At 39.9% G+C, this 17530-nt stretch overlaps 1 protein-coding gene across 3 annotated transcripts; it reads left to right on the forward strand.

The window, feature by feature from the left end:
• The first annotated feature begins 679 nt into the window (after positions 1-679).
• Positions 680-16717, forward strand: pak2b (p21 protein (Cdc42/Rac)-activated kinase 2b). 3 transcript variants are annotated; one of them, XM_017693323.2, is made up of 15 exons: positions 680-991; positions 4547-4847; positions 6388-6494; positions 8198-8345; positions 8715-8746; positions 8840-8965; positions 10486-10621; positions 11304-11367; positions 11575-11623; positions 11918-12030; positions 12217-12334; positions 13320-13419; positions 13860-14056; positions 14787-14924; positions 15752-16717. In XM_017693323.2, exons 2-15 carry the CDS (start codon positions 4658-4660, stop codon positions 15836-15838), a joined length of 1605 nt encoding a protein of 534 aa, XP_017548812.1. In that variant the 5' UTR covers positions 680-991; positions 4547-4657; the 3' UTR covers positions 15839-16717. The 3 variants fall into 3 exon arrangements, with proteins under 3 accessions (XP_017548812.1, XP_017548814.1, XP_017548813.1); XM_017693325.2 differs by having other exon boundaries at positions 4682-4847; XM_017693324.2 differs by lacking the exon at positions 680-991 and adding an exon at positions 996-1077.
• Positions 16718-17530: the final 813 nt, after the last annotated feature.

Genomic DNA, 17530 nt, shown 5'->3' on the forward strand with positions numbered 1-17530 from the left:
CTTCCTAAGTGGACAGTTTGATTTCACAGAAGTTTGATTTACTTGGAGTTATATTGTGTTGTTTAAGTGTTCCATTTATTTTTTGAGCAGTGTATATATATATATATATATATATATATATATATATGTGTGTGTGTGTGTGTGTGTACAGTAATTAAACAGTAATTAAATAGCGACCATAAGAGGTATTTTCTGTTGTTTTGGCCTTTAGTACAGATATACACTCAGAAAAAAAGGTACGACACTGTCACTGGGGTGGGACCCTCAGGGGTCCATCTCAGTACCTTTAGTCAGGGAAAATAACTGAACCAGAATCCACTGAAATTATATTTTCTAAGTTGTACTGACTCCACAGACCCGCCTCGCCTCCAGGCTTATATTAAACGGCTCTGTTTTAAAACATTAGTTTATAGAAAGGTACAAATATCTACTTTTCCATCCGGAAAACTTATTTAAGGTACATAATTGGACCTTAAAAATGCTGTTGTACCTTTGAGGAACGTTTATACTGTTTGTACCTTGATAAACGAATCATGTACCTGCATGGTAGCTTTATTTCTAACAGTGTATATAAACAGTAATTAAACAGCCCATAAGAGAGAGATTTCCTGGCGTTTCGGCCTTTAGTACAGCTTTCGAGAGAGTCTTTAAACTTGTCGGGTGTTTCCCCGGAAGTTCCAGTGTAGCAGTCCGTTCCAGTAGGCAGGTCGAAGGGAGCGAAGATAGACAGTGTGCTGTTGTTTGGGACACCGCCGAAGAATCACAAAGACTGAGAAATCAGTAGCCAGCTTTGCTATTAGTGCACAAAAAGGCAACTCTGGGATTTCCCTTGACTTAAGACACTTTGGAGACTCACCGCGGCGTCTGAGCTCGTTCTCATGCTGGTTTTGTTAGGGAAGAAAGGGAGACCTTGGTGAAGAAAGCTGGCTTAGTGCTGGCTTGCCTACTAGCCAAGTTTCGTGGAAGAAGTTTGCAGAGTGGGGCTGCACAGGTGAGCTGCTAACTTTGCTAAGAAGCTCGGCATTTTCGCACTCGGACTGATTTTCTGACTGAACTGACTCATATCAGCGGTTCGCAGTAAGTAGCTGGCTTTGCCTTTTCAGCTGCTCACAAAGCTGAAGTCAGCGTCTTATTCGCCAGCTTCTTGCTCGAATCTTCCCGTTCCACCTTAAATGGTGCTGCAGTTACGTTCAGGCGGCGCGGGCGTCTGAGTGTAACTGCTGCACCATTTAAGGTGGAACGGCAAAGTTCGAAGCAGAAGCTGGCGAATAGGAAACCGACTTTAGACTCGCAGCCAACTTGGAGTTAGCTAACCGAGCTAGTTAGCAAGTTGTTTATTGTTTTTGTTTTTCTCGGCTCTTTTAGCGCCTGGCTAGTGTCTCCGTTTGTGGCTTATTGGTTAGTTTTCTAAACCACTGATGTAAAAAAGCCAGCACAATCCAGCTGTCCTGCTCCTTTTTGGCCAAACGTAAATCCATATCTGTTGGTTTGTATGAAAATAGCTTAGCATCGAGCTACCTTGTGGCTTCTAGTGCCATGAAATAGCAGCATTGGAGACACAAGCTCAAGTCATACTATAGCCAAAGCTAGCTAACTAACTTGGCTTCACAGTATCAGATTAGTCGGCGCTTGTTCAGTTTATTTGAACTTTATCGCACAGATCTACCGCAGCGCTTGTCTGTGGAGATCAGTTTAGATGAGACTGACCCCCAAAGTGGCACCTGTTTTGGTGTCACCTCTTACTCATAACGCACTCAGTACAAACAGCCCACTGCCTGTTAAAGGGGAACCCCCAACTGATTTTTCCAATTTTCTGCATAGTTCAGTTGTTCAGATGTGAAAAAGTCATTCAGAGCCTAGGCTTAGGCCTAAACTGGGTCTGGAGAAACTGGCCCAAAATATGGAAAATATGAATATTTTTTCCAAGGCACTGTAGGCAGGACGTAGTACAATTTCTGCCACAACTCAGATTTGGAAAACCTTTCTAACATGAAACCGTATACATGAGGTAAATGTGGTACGTCTATAAAATGTTTCTTTTCACACTCTTCCTGGACTGTAGTTCACTTTTGGGCAACTTTGGAGTAAGCATCACAACGGTCAGACCCAGAAAAGGCTGCCCACTATCAAAACAGCCAGGATGTCGTACAGTCCGATCACCGATCAAAATACTTGCGGAAAAGTGGCTCAAGATTTTTCAGAATCTATGCCTAATTTAGTGGTTGGCATTCAGAGTGGTTTGATGTGAGCTGGCTGTAGAGAAACTTGCAGACTCATATTTCTTTACAGTTTTGGTGATGGGAACCCGGGGTTGTGATGTCTGCAGCACAAATATGGTCATTTAATTTACTGTCCAAAACCACCAGTGAACCTACAGTGTCTTCTGAGTTTTCCTAATGTTAAAATAGTGGTAAACGTGATAAACAAAAGGAGTTTTGGGCGCTAGTTTGCTTTACATCAGCCTGTATGTTCTCAAAACTCAATCACATGATATCTCTGTGTGTTCATATCCATTTAGGGGAATAACTTTGGTGGGTGGTGTAGTGTAGTGGATAACACCTCTGCCTTCTACACTGTAGACTGGGGTTCAGTCCCCTGACTGGGTAACCATCCTACACTATACCAATAAGAGTCCTTGGGCAAGACTCCTAACACCACCTTCACCTTCCTGTGTAAAAAAAAAAAAAAAGATCAAATTATAAGTCGCTCTGGATAAGAGCATCTGCCAAAAGCTGTAAACGTAAACTCTCAGTGAGGGAGCTTTTCAAGGCATTCGACTCTGGACGTCTGGTTCCTATCACCATCACTGTGAGCAATTTTGTCACAGTATGTTTTTCTAAAATGATGCATTTCACAACAAACCACTCTGAATGACTTCGTTTACATCTTAATGATTTAATTATGCTGAAATGTCCTAAAATCAGTGGACTTCACTTTTGTCTGTAATTGAGTTGATGTTTACATGTTTAGATGTTTTGTGATGTCCATAAAAGATGGCAACTGAGCGGCCATCAGAAATAACAGAGGGCCGTATCGGCGATGCTGTTAGTTTTAACTTTGTTTTAATTTTTCGATACTGTGTTGAAGTCGTTACACCAGCAGTGGTCAGGTTATACATGTAAATAGGCTAAGGCCTTTTGATTGTTGATGGTCCAGTCAAGATCATGACAATTTAAAATATAGTTAATTGAGATCAACAACTTGATAATAATAATAATAATAAGTTGAACTTATATAGCGCCTTTACACAAAACCCAAGGTCGCTTTACAAAATTGTCTTGTTTTGTTTTTCTAAGACCTGTAACGTGTCTTAAAGTGCCTGTCTCCTGCTTATTTCTTGTATTTTACCTATGACATTTGTGTGGTTTTATGTACCAGAAATGGTCATAGTTTATTTTCACACGCCCATTTTCCAACCTTTCTTTATCTCTTCAGATTAAACATGCTGTTTTTGCTACTGTGCCTTTTAGACTGACACATCGCCGTCCTCAAAACTATCACAAAACGATATCTCAGGCTTCAGGCAGTGTGTTCATGACCGTTTCGTCTAATAAACTTTCTGCGAGGGAGCTTTTCGAGGCATTCAGCTCCTCAGACGTCTGGTTCCTATGTTGTCGGAAGAAAACATCAAATCTCCATTTTTGTCGTTTTTCACTTTTTGACATAATTTTGAAAATTCCTGTTGTCCTTCAAACCCTGTGTAAATTTCAGGAAGAATTGACCAAAAGAAACGGCCCAAAATGACTTGGAAAAAAATTCTGGTTCCATTGACTTACATTAAAAGTAAATGGAGTTTTTCCTTCTCCTGTAAAGTTACCATTTTGGAGAGACGAGGTTTTCTTCCATCAGCAGCGATATGTAAATTGGGTTTCTTCTGATTAGCTGCCCTGTGTTGTGCCACAGAGCTGAAACACTCCTTAAAACGTCAGTATTAATGGGCAGGGCCAAATGTCTGTATGCTGAATAGTTGGATATATGAAACTATTAATTCAATACAGGCTGTTTTTGCAGCTTAGTTTTCGTATATGGACTCTATGGACTGGGTAGAGAACAGTATGTTATGTCAAAACATTGCCACTGTTTACACGTTATTTTAAACTCCTATATTTAAAAAAAAAAATGAGGGAAAGTCAGTTTTCGATGATATGGGCCCTTTAATAAAAGCTTTTTTGCCTTTGTGCTCATCACAGTTATGAATAATTGTGATCATCTTAATAATTGGGATTAGGCAAAGTCTAAAGTTTATTTACCTTTTTTTGTTCATGGCTCTTTGGAGCTTCTAAATCAGAGATTAATTTGCGCAGATGGCTCAGTGTTTGGTAGATCATGCTCTGTTGAAGGCTACATGAGTAGTCTGGTGAAGGACTGTAGTAGTAGTAATATTAGACAGAGGTTAGAGTGGCGACAGGATAGAACAATTAAGGGAAGTAAGTTCTGTAGCTTCTTCTAAGTCATTCTGCTTTCAAGTTCCACATGAGTGCACACGCACTTCTCTGACCTCTCTGTCCCTCTGTGTGTATCTCCCTTCACTCGCTCCCTTCTCCAGTTCTAATTCCTCTGCTTCTTATCTTCTGCGTTTTGCCACACGTTCCTCCCTCGAATCCATCCCTCCTTTTCCTTTTCCCTGCTATTTTTTTCACCCCGTTTCTCTTGAACCATGTGCGACAATGGCGACCACGAGGACAAGCCACCTGCCCCACCTGTGAGGATGAGTAGCACGATCTTCAGCGGCGGTGGGAAGGACCACACGTTTCTGGCCAATCACAGCTCCAAGCCGCTCCCCTCGGTGCCTGAAGAGAGAAAGCCTCGAAACAAAATCATCTCCATCTTCTCAGGGGTGGAGAAAGGTGAGTGAATGACTGAATGGATCTGATTTGACTCGCATGTGATTAAGATGCAGTACTGTGCGAAAGTCCATGCTTCATTAATTCAATTCCACTAAATACAAGTTACACAACAACTAACCGTATTTTTCAGGAGGTTGTGTCAGCTCTCTGACGGCTTTGGTTTTTTTCAGGAATGTTTTTCCACACCTCAAGGTCAGTCTTAGAAGTCGCTTTTTTCTTTTTTCTCATGATCCAATTAATCCCAAACACATTGTGATGTTGAGGTCTGGACTCTGGGATGGTCAGTCCATTGCTCAGCTTCTTTGTTTGATGTCTCCGTCTCCTTTTCTCAGTGAGGTTCTTCTTGATCAGCTACACATCCTTTCAGACCCATTCAGATCTGAAGCAGTTTGATTTTTCTCTTCTCTCTCAAGGACGGAAGCTTTAAGTGCTGTTTATCTGACGGAGGCAGTTTTGGTGTCTAACAGGTCTTCCAGGTGGTTGTTAGCAGTTCCATTTTCTCTGAAGCTTTGAGTGCCAGTTTGGAAACTCTTGTTTTTCTCTTGTTTTTATATATATATATATAATCTGTCAGGTCCTGTCACTGCTAAGAGTCTGAAAAGATGTGTAGCTCTCAAGATGCTGTTGCTGAGAAAAGGAAATAGACTAAAAAGAAGGAAATTTGCACTAGATCACCAAACCGAACATCTAACATCAAAAATATCCATAACTATTTTAGCTTTTATTTGTTTTAGATAGTTAACTTTTGTGAGGAATATATTTTTTCTTCTTTTTAACTTTTCGTATTATATATATTGTCTATAAAGTAACCAGTAATAAACTTTAAAAACCTTAATTACTTGCTGGTTAATTCTCTTCTTGTTGCTTCTTTTCTTGGGTGCCTTGCTCTCCCTTTGCTGCTGTAACACTGAAAATTTCCCAATTGTGGGATTAATTAAGGATAATCTTAGATAATGGATTGAGGTTTTATGGACTGTGGAGTCTAAATTCGTATTTGGATCATGAGAAGCAGAAAATGCAACCTTCTAGGACTGAGCTTTGAAGACAATATGAAAAAATATCCCTGCAGATTGCTAGAAAAAACTGAAAGAGAGACACTTGAAAAGAATGGAAGCTGTATTAAAGTGAAGATTGGACACAATACATGTTGAGAAGTTTAGCATCATATTTAGTTGTTGAGGCTTCAGTTTTATTTTCCGTTATATGCATTTACTGCTTTTTTTTCCCTGATGCTGAAAAAGTGAATAACTTGTGCTTAACGCCTGTTTTGCCTAGAAATGAAATAGATCAAAAGGTAGTTTTGGCCTTTTGCTCACTACTGTATAACAGGAGCCAGTGGGCAGGTGTTCAAGCTTCGGCTGAGGGTTGCCGTGTTCTGTTAAAGGCGTATGGTCTAATGATTTTGAAATCCTTAGCCGCTTTGCAGCTGAAGTTCCTTTTTTTACCCTGAGTAGCATTTAACAGGAAGTGTTTTTTAACAGTTGTGAGTTGATCAGACTGTTGCTCACTGATGATATTTCATGTAACAACTGTCCTCTAGGTGGAAGAAGGAAAGACAGAGACAAAGAGCGGCCCGAGATCTCTCCTCCCTCGGATTTCGAGCACACCATCCACGTGGGCTTTGATGCAGTCACTGGGGAGTTCACGGTGAGAGTCAGAGGGTTCTTGACAGCTCCTACTGCAAGGAAATATGCAAAATTATTGGCAAAATCCAAATTCCTGCTGTTACTGGAATATCATGTGCGTGTAAACATACTCGTGTATGGTTATGAGGTCTTATGCAACAGTTAGTTCTGGCCACGCAAGCTGATTGGTTGAGAAGCGTTCTAACCTTGCTGGTATTTCACCATAACATCGTTTTTTCCAATGCAACGAGTCTGACAGCTGTAGGAGATGCTCAAGCCATTTTGAACGTTTTTATTTCTTACTCTGCCACAAACAGAAAACGGACACTGTTAAGATCACATTTGACCGACAGCCGATTTGGTCAGACTCTGAAGACGAGACGACACTGAATTCCCAAACTGTCGTCACCACTGAGCAGCTTTTCAGTCAGCAGCTGTGACAGAAGAACAGCTGAACAACCTGGAATCAGCCAGAAATGAACCCAACACCATTCGCCAGACTAAACGGGCTGTAAGAAGCTTTACAGACCGGCTGGAACAAAACAACATTAATACTGATCTGGAGTAACTGACCACACTGAGCTGAACCTGATATTGGGTCAGTTTTATGGCTCAGTCTGATTTGGTCCGACTCTGAAGATCAGACCACACGTTTGGTGAATGGTATTGAGTTCGTTTCTAGCTGATTCCAGGTTATTTAGGTTCTGCCACAGCTGCCAACTGAAAAGCTGCTCTGTGGTGACAACAGTTTGGGAATTTAGTGTGAGGAGCTGGAGAACGAACTGCCGGCTGAGCAGCCAGTGGATGGAGCTCGTTACTCTGACGTAGCAACAAGCCGCTTGTTAAGGAGCTATAATTTGGAGGAAGGAACTGAACATTAAAACATTAAACGCCGCGTTCACTTTATTTATTTAACTGTTCTATAAAAGCAATAGAACACTCAAGGTTGTGCGTCATCATGAATAACATCAAATCTAAGGTTAATGACCTCAAATGTAGCCCAGTGGTGTATCTTCTGATGAGCTGTCTGAGGCTAAAATGGTGTAATAAACGCATCTGATTGTATAAACTGTGACAGAGGACTGCTCCAGATGCCACTCCGGTTTATGTTTAGAAAAAGAGTTGATCGGTTTTCCAGCCTTTAAGGATCCAAATCGAATAGGCACCCCTCCCCACCCCAAGAGCAAAGTGTACCATTTAAGCATCTGCAGTTACACTGAAGTTTTTGGTTTTATAGTTATCAGTGATACCCCAATATAGAATTTGTAGGTCAATTAAAGTAATGGAACAGTTTACTTTTGTTACTTTTTGGCCAGTACCAATGCCAAAAACGAATATTTTAAACGCTACTATCTGTATAGGAAGGTAATCAGTTATTAAATCCAGCTGCCTCATATTTCTAGGCTGTATAGATCACTGGACTAATGACTGATTACAATAGCGATATAAAAAAAACTGTAGCATGTTTTCTCCTCACTATAATTCTGCGGTTCAAACTGAAAACAAACACATTTTCCCTCCACAGTATCATGGTATCAGTAAATCAAAAATATGGTCCCTTGATATCTGTTGTAATTACCCTCACTGATTTCCTCATTTGTCTGCTGTGATGTATTGGCTGCTGATATATTATTTAGTGCACCTCTAGTAGTAATACAATAAGCATGCATGATACTGTTGTCTTGCTCTTTTTTATTAACCTCACACTTCTGCTTGATACCATAGGGAATGCCAGAGCAGTGGGCGCGATTGCTGCAGACCTCCAACATCACAAAGTACGAACAAAAGAAGAACCCTCAAGCTGTGCTAGACGTTCTGAAGTTTTACGATTCCACGGGCAACAGCAAGCAGAAGTACCTCAGCTTCTCCTCAGGTAAGATTTGTGTTGGCGGCACTGTGTCTAGCCTCCTTTGGTTTGCCCTCAGAGAGGGGTCGGGGGCTATTTCTGTATTGGTTTGAGGGAATTCTGAGGGAAAGTCTGCTTCAGTATGAATATAGTTGCTTTAACCTAGATTAATCCTAGTCTTGGACTGAACTACAATGCTGCTGATGTTTCACCATTTAAAAATCCTGTTAAGTCCAGGTTAATCTAGATCTGGGAAAGTGGCCCAGTGTGTTTAATCCTTCATGGCCAAAAAACTTTCCTTCTGTCTGTGATTCATTACCAATACATTACAGACCTTTTCTTGTGGTACCTCTTGTGTTATAACTTATTTTTTTTGTTTTTGTTCCTACCAATCAGAGAAGGATGGATTCCCTTCAGGAGAGCTTTCAGTAAGTGCTGTTGACACGTAACTTCCAGAACTTTTAGGTGTTTTATTCTTTTTAAATAAGTACTCACCAACAGTTTTGTCTTTAAATATACAGCCTGCCAAAAAGAGCACAGAACCGCTGTCGCCAAATGTGAAAAACACAAGAGATGAAGAGGATGAAGACGATGATGAGGAGACGCCCCCGCCCGTTGTTGCACCACGGCCAGAGCACACCAAGGGGGTAAGAAAAACCTATATATGACAAAACTTGGTCTTTATCAGGGTTCAGATCAGTTCAAGATTAATTCAAGTGTTTGACTTGGTTTCATCGACAGAATCCGCTGAATCAAAGTTGAGAAGAAATTTACAGTGATGGTTGTATTGCACTTACCCATATGAACCTGACAGAGCTTCTACTGTACCCCCCCAGAAAAAAAAAAAAGCTGCTCAGTAATTTCCACCAACATTTCTGCATAATTCGATAGTTCAGATGTAAAGAATCACGGAACGGTTTGTTGTGAAATGATTCATTGCAGAGAATCTTACAGACTCTGATTTCTTTACAGTGGTGGTGATGGGAACCAGGGGTCACAATGTCTACAACACAAATACAGCCCCCCAAAACCACCAGTGATCCTACACGAGTCTTCTGGGTTTTTGTAGTTCTTTTTCCCCATTTAAAAAAAAAATTGCTGCTGTCAGAACAAAACTTTGTAGCTCCAAAACTGTAACTTTTCAGGAGAAGGAAAAAACATGCTTTACTTTTAATGTAAGTCAACGGAACCAGACATTTTCCCAAGTAATTTTGGGCTGTTTCTTTTGGTTCAGTCATCGGTGCTATTTACAAATTTATGCCAAAAACTGAAAAATGTCAAAAATGGAGATACAAGGTTTTGTTTCCGACAACAGCGATACGTTCCATGTCAAACGACTTGCTCAGAACTGTTGTAAACGTCTCAGATGTCAGGTAGTGTAATTATTTTGTGTAATAAATTCTGTGAAGTAGCTTTTAGAGGCATTAAACTCGTCAGATGTCTGGTTACTGTCACCACCACTGTGAACAATTCTAGACTTTGGGAAGTTTAGAGTTGAGTATTCCAGATCAAACCATTCTGTATGACTTAGTTACATACCATGACTTAAATTACTGATAGGTTTCTGCAGAAATGTTGAAAACTTGGTGGAATTCCCCAGAATTCTGCCACCAGTGGGGTTATAGAACATCAGTGTTGCCATCGTCAATGATGAATTCGTTTAGTCTATTTCAGGGTGTAGAACAGAGCTTTGTGCTGTGTGCTGATGTGTTTCTATCATGTATAAAACATGCACAAGGCTTCCTTTTCTTGTTATATGCACCATAAGTGAGCATGTGCTGATTCAGAGCTGAATTTAGATCAGTAAGACTTTGCTACTGATTTGTTTAAACAGAGTAGCGTAACAGATAAGCGACTTTCAGTATATTCTTATTTATATGTGTTCTTGTGACACAAACTGTGAAAAGATCTTTGATTTTTTTGGCTTAGTTTCATCACGTTTTTTTACACATCATATAAGCGCAACAGCAGCATTCAGAAATTGTTATTAACAGTAAAAGAGTAGATAAAATGGCAGAAATAGCCTTTTTTTGTGATTCTTATGTGCATCTTTCAGTATATATTTATTTCTTGATTGCGTTTAAGAGCGTGTGAAGGCCTTCTTATTGTCCAGAGTTGTACAGATCCTGTCATGTAGAGCTTGTAGTAATGTCTCCTTGTCCCTCAGGCAAATACACGTTCTGTCATCGATCCCATCCCTCCACCAGTCTCCTGTCCAGATGGGGATGTTGCCAGCAAAGCTGCGGACAAACAGAGACCCAAAAAGGGAAAAATGACTGACGAGGAGATCATGGATAAATTGAGTATGACCGCGTACTCACAGTTTGGTTATAAAGAGTGAACTTGTACTATACGAAGCCCTCACATCTACACCATGTCCGTTTTCAGTTGATTGTGTTCTAAATAGTAGATCGATCCTGTTCTGGAGTAGTATAACCTACTGAGCAGTGTTTATAAAACTCAAGTCATATCAGAAACTACCTATAAGCTAATGTAAACTATAACATCTGGATGCACAAAATATTATGACGACTTAACACTGATATTTTTTAAGTGGAAAATCTTAGTACTGATGCCCGAAACCGAGCCTTAGAGTAGAAATGCTTGTCTAGGATCACCGCTTTCTGCCACGTGGTTGATCATAAGGACTGTGGCCCAATCCCTTTTCACCCCTCGCTTTCCCCTCCTCTGCTGTCACTGCAGATGGGCCGGGCCGCCTACAGAGCAGTGCTAGTAGCTGTTAATGAAGTGATGCTCTTTTTATTTGAGGGTCCCGTTTGCAGGGGGAGATTTCAACCATTACCCCTTGTAACTCAGTTCCAAGGGGCAAGGTGGCACTCGAAAACAAGGGGTAGGGGTAATAATAAGAAACGGGCCTTTGAGACACTTGGTATGCATGGGAGCCCATGAGCAGCTCTCTAATAGCATTTCACTTCTCTTTCTAGATTCATCCCTTAACTCAACTCTCTGTTCTGTGATTTTCAGGAACTATAGTTAGTATTGGAGACCCTAAAAAGAAGTACACACGATATGAGAAGATAGGACAAGGGTGAGTTTTGTTATCAAACCTTTAGTGGTGATGTCTATGCTATAAGTTATCTAGCCATAATCTGTCTAAGTTTTTTCCCTCTGGTCTAATTTCTGTAACTTATTTTGCATAGGCCACATTTTATGATTTATTTCAATTATGTTAGATTCAGCAAATGGACAGTAATTGCATTGGCTAAACTGTATGAACATGTTTTCCCATGCATAGAGCTTCAGGGACAGTGTTCACAGCCATAGATGTTGCTACTGGACAAGAGGTAAGAAAAATAGAACCAGCATTGGATAATAATGTCACCAGATGAAACAAAGTTAAACTGTAAATGGTCACAGCGCAACAGCAGGCCTCACTGAGGGCAAAAATGAGGATGTATGTGTGAGCAGCCTCCACCTTTAGATGAAATAAAGTTCTAGAGACCCATAGAAAGTGTGTGTTGACTATACTGTACCTCATATAATCTGGTAAACAGCCTATTATTATTTCTCTGTCTGGCATTGAATAAAAAGCAATACCACTTGTGTTTATTGATCATTCTTTTCCTTAACTTTCTTAGGTGGCCATCAAGCAGATCAACCTTCAAAAGCAACCCAAGAAGGAGCTCATCATAAATGAAATTCTTGTAATGAAGGAATTGAAAAACCCCAACATTGTCAACTTCTTAGACAGGTACCACTGTGGCGCACATCAGTATACTTGGCTGCAATGTTATTGTAGAGTTCTTTAATCATATGTGGTAAGCTGACCATATTCATATCATTTGCACTGTGCATTATTGACAATGAGCCCATGCATCAAATGCTGTACATTCCAGTACAGTGTGAAGTGACTGCATATCTGTGTGTCTTTTTGAAGTTTTCTGGTAGGAGAAGAGCTGTTTGTGGTGATGGAGTACCTGGCTGGTGGCTCATTGACTGATGTTGTGACGGAGACGTGTATGGATGAGGCTCAGATTGCTGCCGTTTGCCGAGAGGTTTGCTCTGCTGAACTAGTGATATACCAGTCCTGCACAGTTTGCTGAACAGATTTCAGAAGTCGTGTGTGATTCTGTAGTCAGCATCATGCCAATATTAGTACCTCTGGTTCTAAGCAGTTTTTCTCTATAGGAAAAATGAATGCCGTTTTCCCAAAATTACTCTTCTGGTAAACAAAACGTTCCAAACCTGAGGTGTTTTGTGTGCATTTTTGCCTCTAAATGTTCTTTAGGAGTCAAGATTCAAATATTGCTACTTCCAGCCGTATTCAAAAGTTTGAAGATTCTGGTCAAATGTCTTAAGTGAAAATAAGTTAACATATGCTTTATAGAGAACACATTTAAATATGGGAATGTTCTGCTAAATTAAGTACTTTTTTTTTTTTTTTTTTTTTTTTTTTTGGATATATTGGAAAATCATTTAAAACACAAAATATGTTATAAATTTCCAGAGGGCACATTTTTGTTTTTCCTCAACATGCTAAATTCAGCAAATGACTAGAATTTATAACATTAATATTGTGAAGAAGTGTGTTAGTTATTAAGGATGTGCACTTATTTTCATCTGGTGTGTTACCTTGCGTGTAATATGTATAGTATTATGTTGATATTTATATTTAGACTCTTTAATGACATCGTAATTTAGAGACTCTGGTGACATTCAGAGAAAACGTATGTACACCAAAACGTCAAGTTTGGACTGTTTTTGTCTACCACAGTGTCTGATGGTGGCAAAAACGCCTTTTTTATTCTTTCCATAGAGAGAAAACTTAGACCTGGATTTTCTAATACAGGCAAATAGCCCACTACAGAATGACGACACAGCATCGATGGTCTATTTCAAACTCTGAGACACTGATTAATTTCATGATTAGCTTAATAATTAGCCAAATAAGCTAAAACTAATTTGAAACTAAATGATGTAGCACACCAACCATTTACATCTGGGAATGCTTTTTCCCCCCTCCTCTTTATTACTTTGCAGTGTTTACAAGCGCTAGAGTTCCTTCATGCCAACCAAGTCATCCATCGAGACATCAAGAGCGACAACGTGCTCCTGGGAATGGATGGTTCTGTCAAACTCAGTACGTCAGACAGCACAGGCAGCTCTACTTAGATGTTCTGTTATTATTACATATTGGTTTAATGGCTGGAGTTTGTTATAGATGTGCCTTTTTTCCAGAAAAGTTTAAATCCATAGGTTATAAATAACTCGCGAACAATTCTGCCTTCTTTGCTTGCTCTTATTGGCTGCCACAATAATTCAAAGTTCCCTGAATGCAGCAAGGAATCTCTGCTTTTATTGTGCACTGAGACTATAGAAGCCATATTGCACCTTATGCTTTCTGTAGTATTTTCTAGTCCATTCAAATGACCATGTTTCTTATTAACTGTTGGCTAATCATCGATTTTGTTGCCTAGTTCCGCTAATAAGTGGTCAGAAGACTTCTTAAATTTGCTGGTATCAATAATTGCTTCTTTTGTCTTTTTTTCTTTCTCCATTCCTGTCCCCCACACTGTGTAGCGGACTTTGGTTTCTGTGCTCAGATCACCCCGGAGCAGAGTAAGCGCAGCACCATGGTGGGGACACCCTACTGGATGGCCCCGGAGGTTGTTACCCGTAAAGCATACGGGCCCAAAGTGGACATCTGGTCTCTGGGCATCATGGCCATCGAGATGGTGGAAGGGGAGCCTCCATACCTCAACGAGAATCCACTGAGGGTGCGTTGGTACATTATCAGTTAGGGTTTTTATTCAGGCCTAAAATTTTGAACTGAACCTGAATTCGCTGCTTGACTCCAGCTGACTTGGAGCACCAAGGTTTAAATCTGAGTCTGGCAAAATCCTGTGTGAACCGACTACCACCAAAAATATCAAATTCTGCATTTCTAATAATTGCAGTGTTTCAGTTACCATGTAGGGTAACAGTAGCTGATGTCATTGGGTTATCACTAAACAAACCTACAATTTAATTGCGTAATTGTCGTCTGTCCAGTATTATATTAAATTTATCCTCTAATCAGTGCCATCAAACAACATCCAAATTCTTTTTTAGTCTAGATAAACTTCACATGATGCATTGTTCTCATGCTTACGCTGCTATTTTTTTGTGCATGCCCAATTAAGATGCTAGCTTTCGCCTGCTTCAGTGTACTGTTTCTTCTTACAAAGCTTGTGACGGGTAATAAATGTGAGAAAAATAAAGGCCTAAATCTGTTGAATGTGTAAGACGTACTGTGACAAACGTGAAATTTGCACTCAATACATATTTGAACCTGAACAATCCCAAAGAAATAGTCAGGTCCCGACAAGTTCAGACAAATATTTCAAGCTCTGAACACAACAAAATTATGCTCACACAGAGCTTTTCTTTCCCTGTAGGTAAATCACAAATTCCTCTTCATTATTCTGCTTCAGCCTCATCCCACTCTCCCTTTTCTTCCCTGTGCAGGCACTTTACCTTATTGCCACGAATGGAACCCCGGAGCTGCAGAGTCCAGAGAAGCTGTCACCTATTTTCCGGGACTTCCTGGCTCGGAGCCTGGAGATGGATGTAGAAAAGAGGGGTAGCAGCAAAGAGCTCTTGCAAGTAAGTAAAAGTGGAGAGTTGGAGTGTATTCAGGAAAATAAAAGAGAATAATAAATAGGGCTGTCAAATGATTAAAATTAATAGGTGCAATTAATAAACTGCTATTTTTATCAATAAAAATGTCTTATTTGCTTAAATTTGGCCCTAAAGAAAGTAATTTTCCATTTTAAACGGGCATTTTGTTATACCTGTGTAAGTGGACAAAATAAACTTAATCAGAATGCATTTATTAAATAATTCACTATCCTTATTTTCATTGTGTGAACAAGAGTTCATATAAACATGGAAATTGTGAAAGGTTTCCAGTTTTCAACACTAACATCCAGAGAAAGCAAAAGAGGGTGCATGTTCCAACTAATGCATGTATATCCTATATATCATATAAACCACTCTGTGCATCTGTGATTATATGAATGAGAGAGAAAAGCTACAATGACAACATTGGAAGCACTTGAGGGGAACTGGAGATCCACTTTGCTGTTACTTTTGTTAGTTTGCTGCTCATTGATTTAATCATAGTTCTCCTGCCAGTATTGTCCAGTGTAGTCTGCTAAAGGGGCCACTTTAAAAGATGTACAGTCACGGATTCCATCATAGTTACGTGACGCACTGCAGCTGGACTTCAGCCTGCACCACAATGGATGGTTCAAACAACCAAGCTGGGAAAATTCATTAATAGGGTTTAGAAAATTTGTGCTGAAATGAGAGCTAAATAAGATGATGCTTACAAGCTTAATTAAGAAGGATGTTAAAGAAAACACATTTGGAAACAAACATCTTGCGGGAATTTGTAACCTTTGATTGTGTCTTCTTTCTTTCCTTTGTAGCATCCTTTCCTGAAGCTGGCAAAGCCTCTGTCCAGCCTCACGCCGCTCATTCTGGCTGCCAAGGATGCCATGAAGAACAACCGCTAGGACTTTCCCCAGATAAGCCATGCTGAAGAACCCAGCACACAAACATACATGCTGCTGAATGGACTGTGTGCCACAGCTCTCACCACTGTGCCAACCAGCAAGCCAGTATTGCCAAAACGTTTCTACAAGCATTTCAACTGTGCTTTTTAAGACTGAGGGAACATTAGGGTGGACAACTGTTTCTTCCAGGTCACCGTAGCCTTTCTTACATGGTTTTATGCTGCACAGAACTTTGTTTTTGTCCTGTTTGCTCATCCGACTATCAAATGAAGGAGACCTGATCATTATCACTGGAGAGGAAAGTATTTAAAATGCATTCAGGATGTTTGGTTAGCCGATACATTTTCTGTAGAGAGAGTCATGACCTAAAACTGTGTTTCTACTGTGCCCACTTCTTTGTAGTTCACCCTAGTAAGAATTGAGGGCACCTTACTGAGACCAGCATAAACTGTTTGTTGGTTTGTCACTTGTGTTTTTCTTTTTATTCAAGCATGAACCATTGTATACTGGTACAAGTAGAACAGTCTATGTTACTGGACTCTAACATCAGTGAAAACCTTCATGAGATGAATTATGTATGTTATGTATTTCAAAGAAGCATGACCTTTACATTCACGCAGTCAGCCAAGACTTTTAGACTACGTTTTGTGTATGTTTGTGAATATAAATAATTTTTGTAGTAACTAATGTTGTTTTTAATACATGGTAAATATAGTTGTTAATAAGTCATGGTGACCGAATGCATATCTATTCTCGTGATTTGAGTCACTCTGGATCTTCAACTAAAAGCATTTCATACATCTCCAAAGTTTTGTGCTGTTATAGGTCAGAAACTTCAGTTTTTCTTAATTAAAGGGGGATTTCCACTGTTTTTCAATATTTCTGAGTAGTTAACTTGTTTAGATGGAAAGAAAGTCATTCAGAGTGGTTTGATATGAAATGCACCATTCTAGAGAAGCTTAGAGTCAGAATTGTTTACAGTGGAGGTCATAGGAACCAGACATCTGAAACACTGGCTGTAACCCCCCTCCAAATACGCATGAGATATTGTACAATAGATCTGACAAAGTTTTAGCCTAAATTGCATTTTTAAAACATATTGAAGGTGAAAAATGCAGGGTTTTTAAGGCAAATGGTAACAAAAACAACATTCTTTTGGCTTTACTGCTATTTTACCATTATCAGTGTTGTGTATATAAAACTCAGAAGATGTGTTGGTTCACTGGTCATTCTGGATAGTAAAATAAAATGGCTATATTTGTGTTGCAGACATTGTGACCCTGGTTCCCATCACCACCACAGTCGCTAGGCTTCTCTACAATGAGCCTTTTCACCTCGCACCATTCATCAAAAAGATTTTTGCCAATCTGATTGAATACATTCCCATCACAGATTAAGGCTGAGGTGTTTGTATGCAGTCTACCCAACAATCTGATGGAAAACCTCAGTTTCTGAGCCAGAGTTACACGCATACGTATAGCACCGCTTAGTGTAGACGTTACCTTGACAACGAGCATTACGTGAGTCCAGTCAGAGTGAGATGAGCAGCAGTGAGCAGTGATTGTGTTTAACTGCTTTAAAATGGTATCAGACTCAGCAAAACGTCCTTATTAAAGAAGGCGAAGAGGAAGACGTCGTGTTCTGAGACACACAAGCTGGATGTCCGTCCCACTGCTGTCTTTTAAAGACCAG

The sequence above is a fragment of the Pygocentrus nattereri genome, chromosome 15, assembly GCF_015220715.1.
Source record: "Pygocentrus nattereri isolate fPygNat1 chromosome 15, fPygNat1.pri, whole genome shotgun sequence".
NCBI lineage: Eukaryota > Metazoa > Chordata > Actinopteri > Characiformes > Serrasalmidae > Pygocentrus > Pygocentrus nattereri.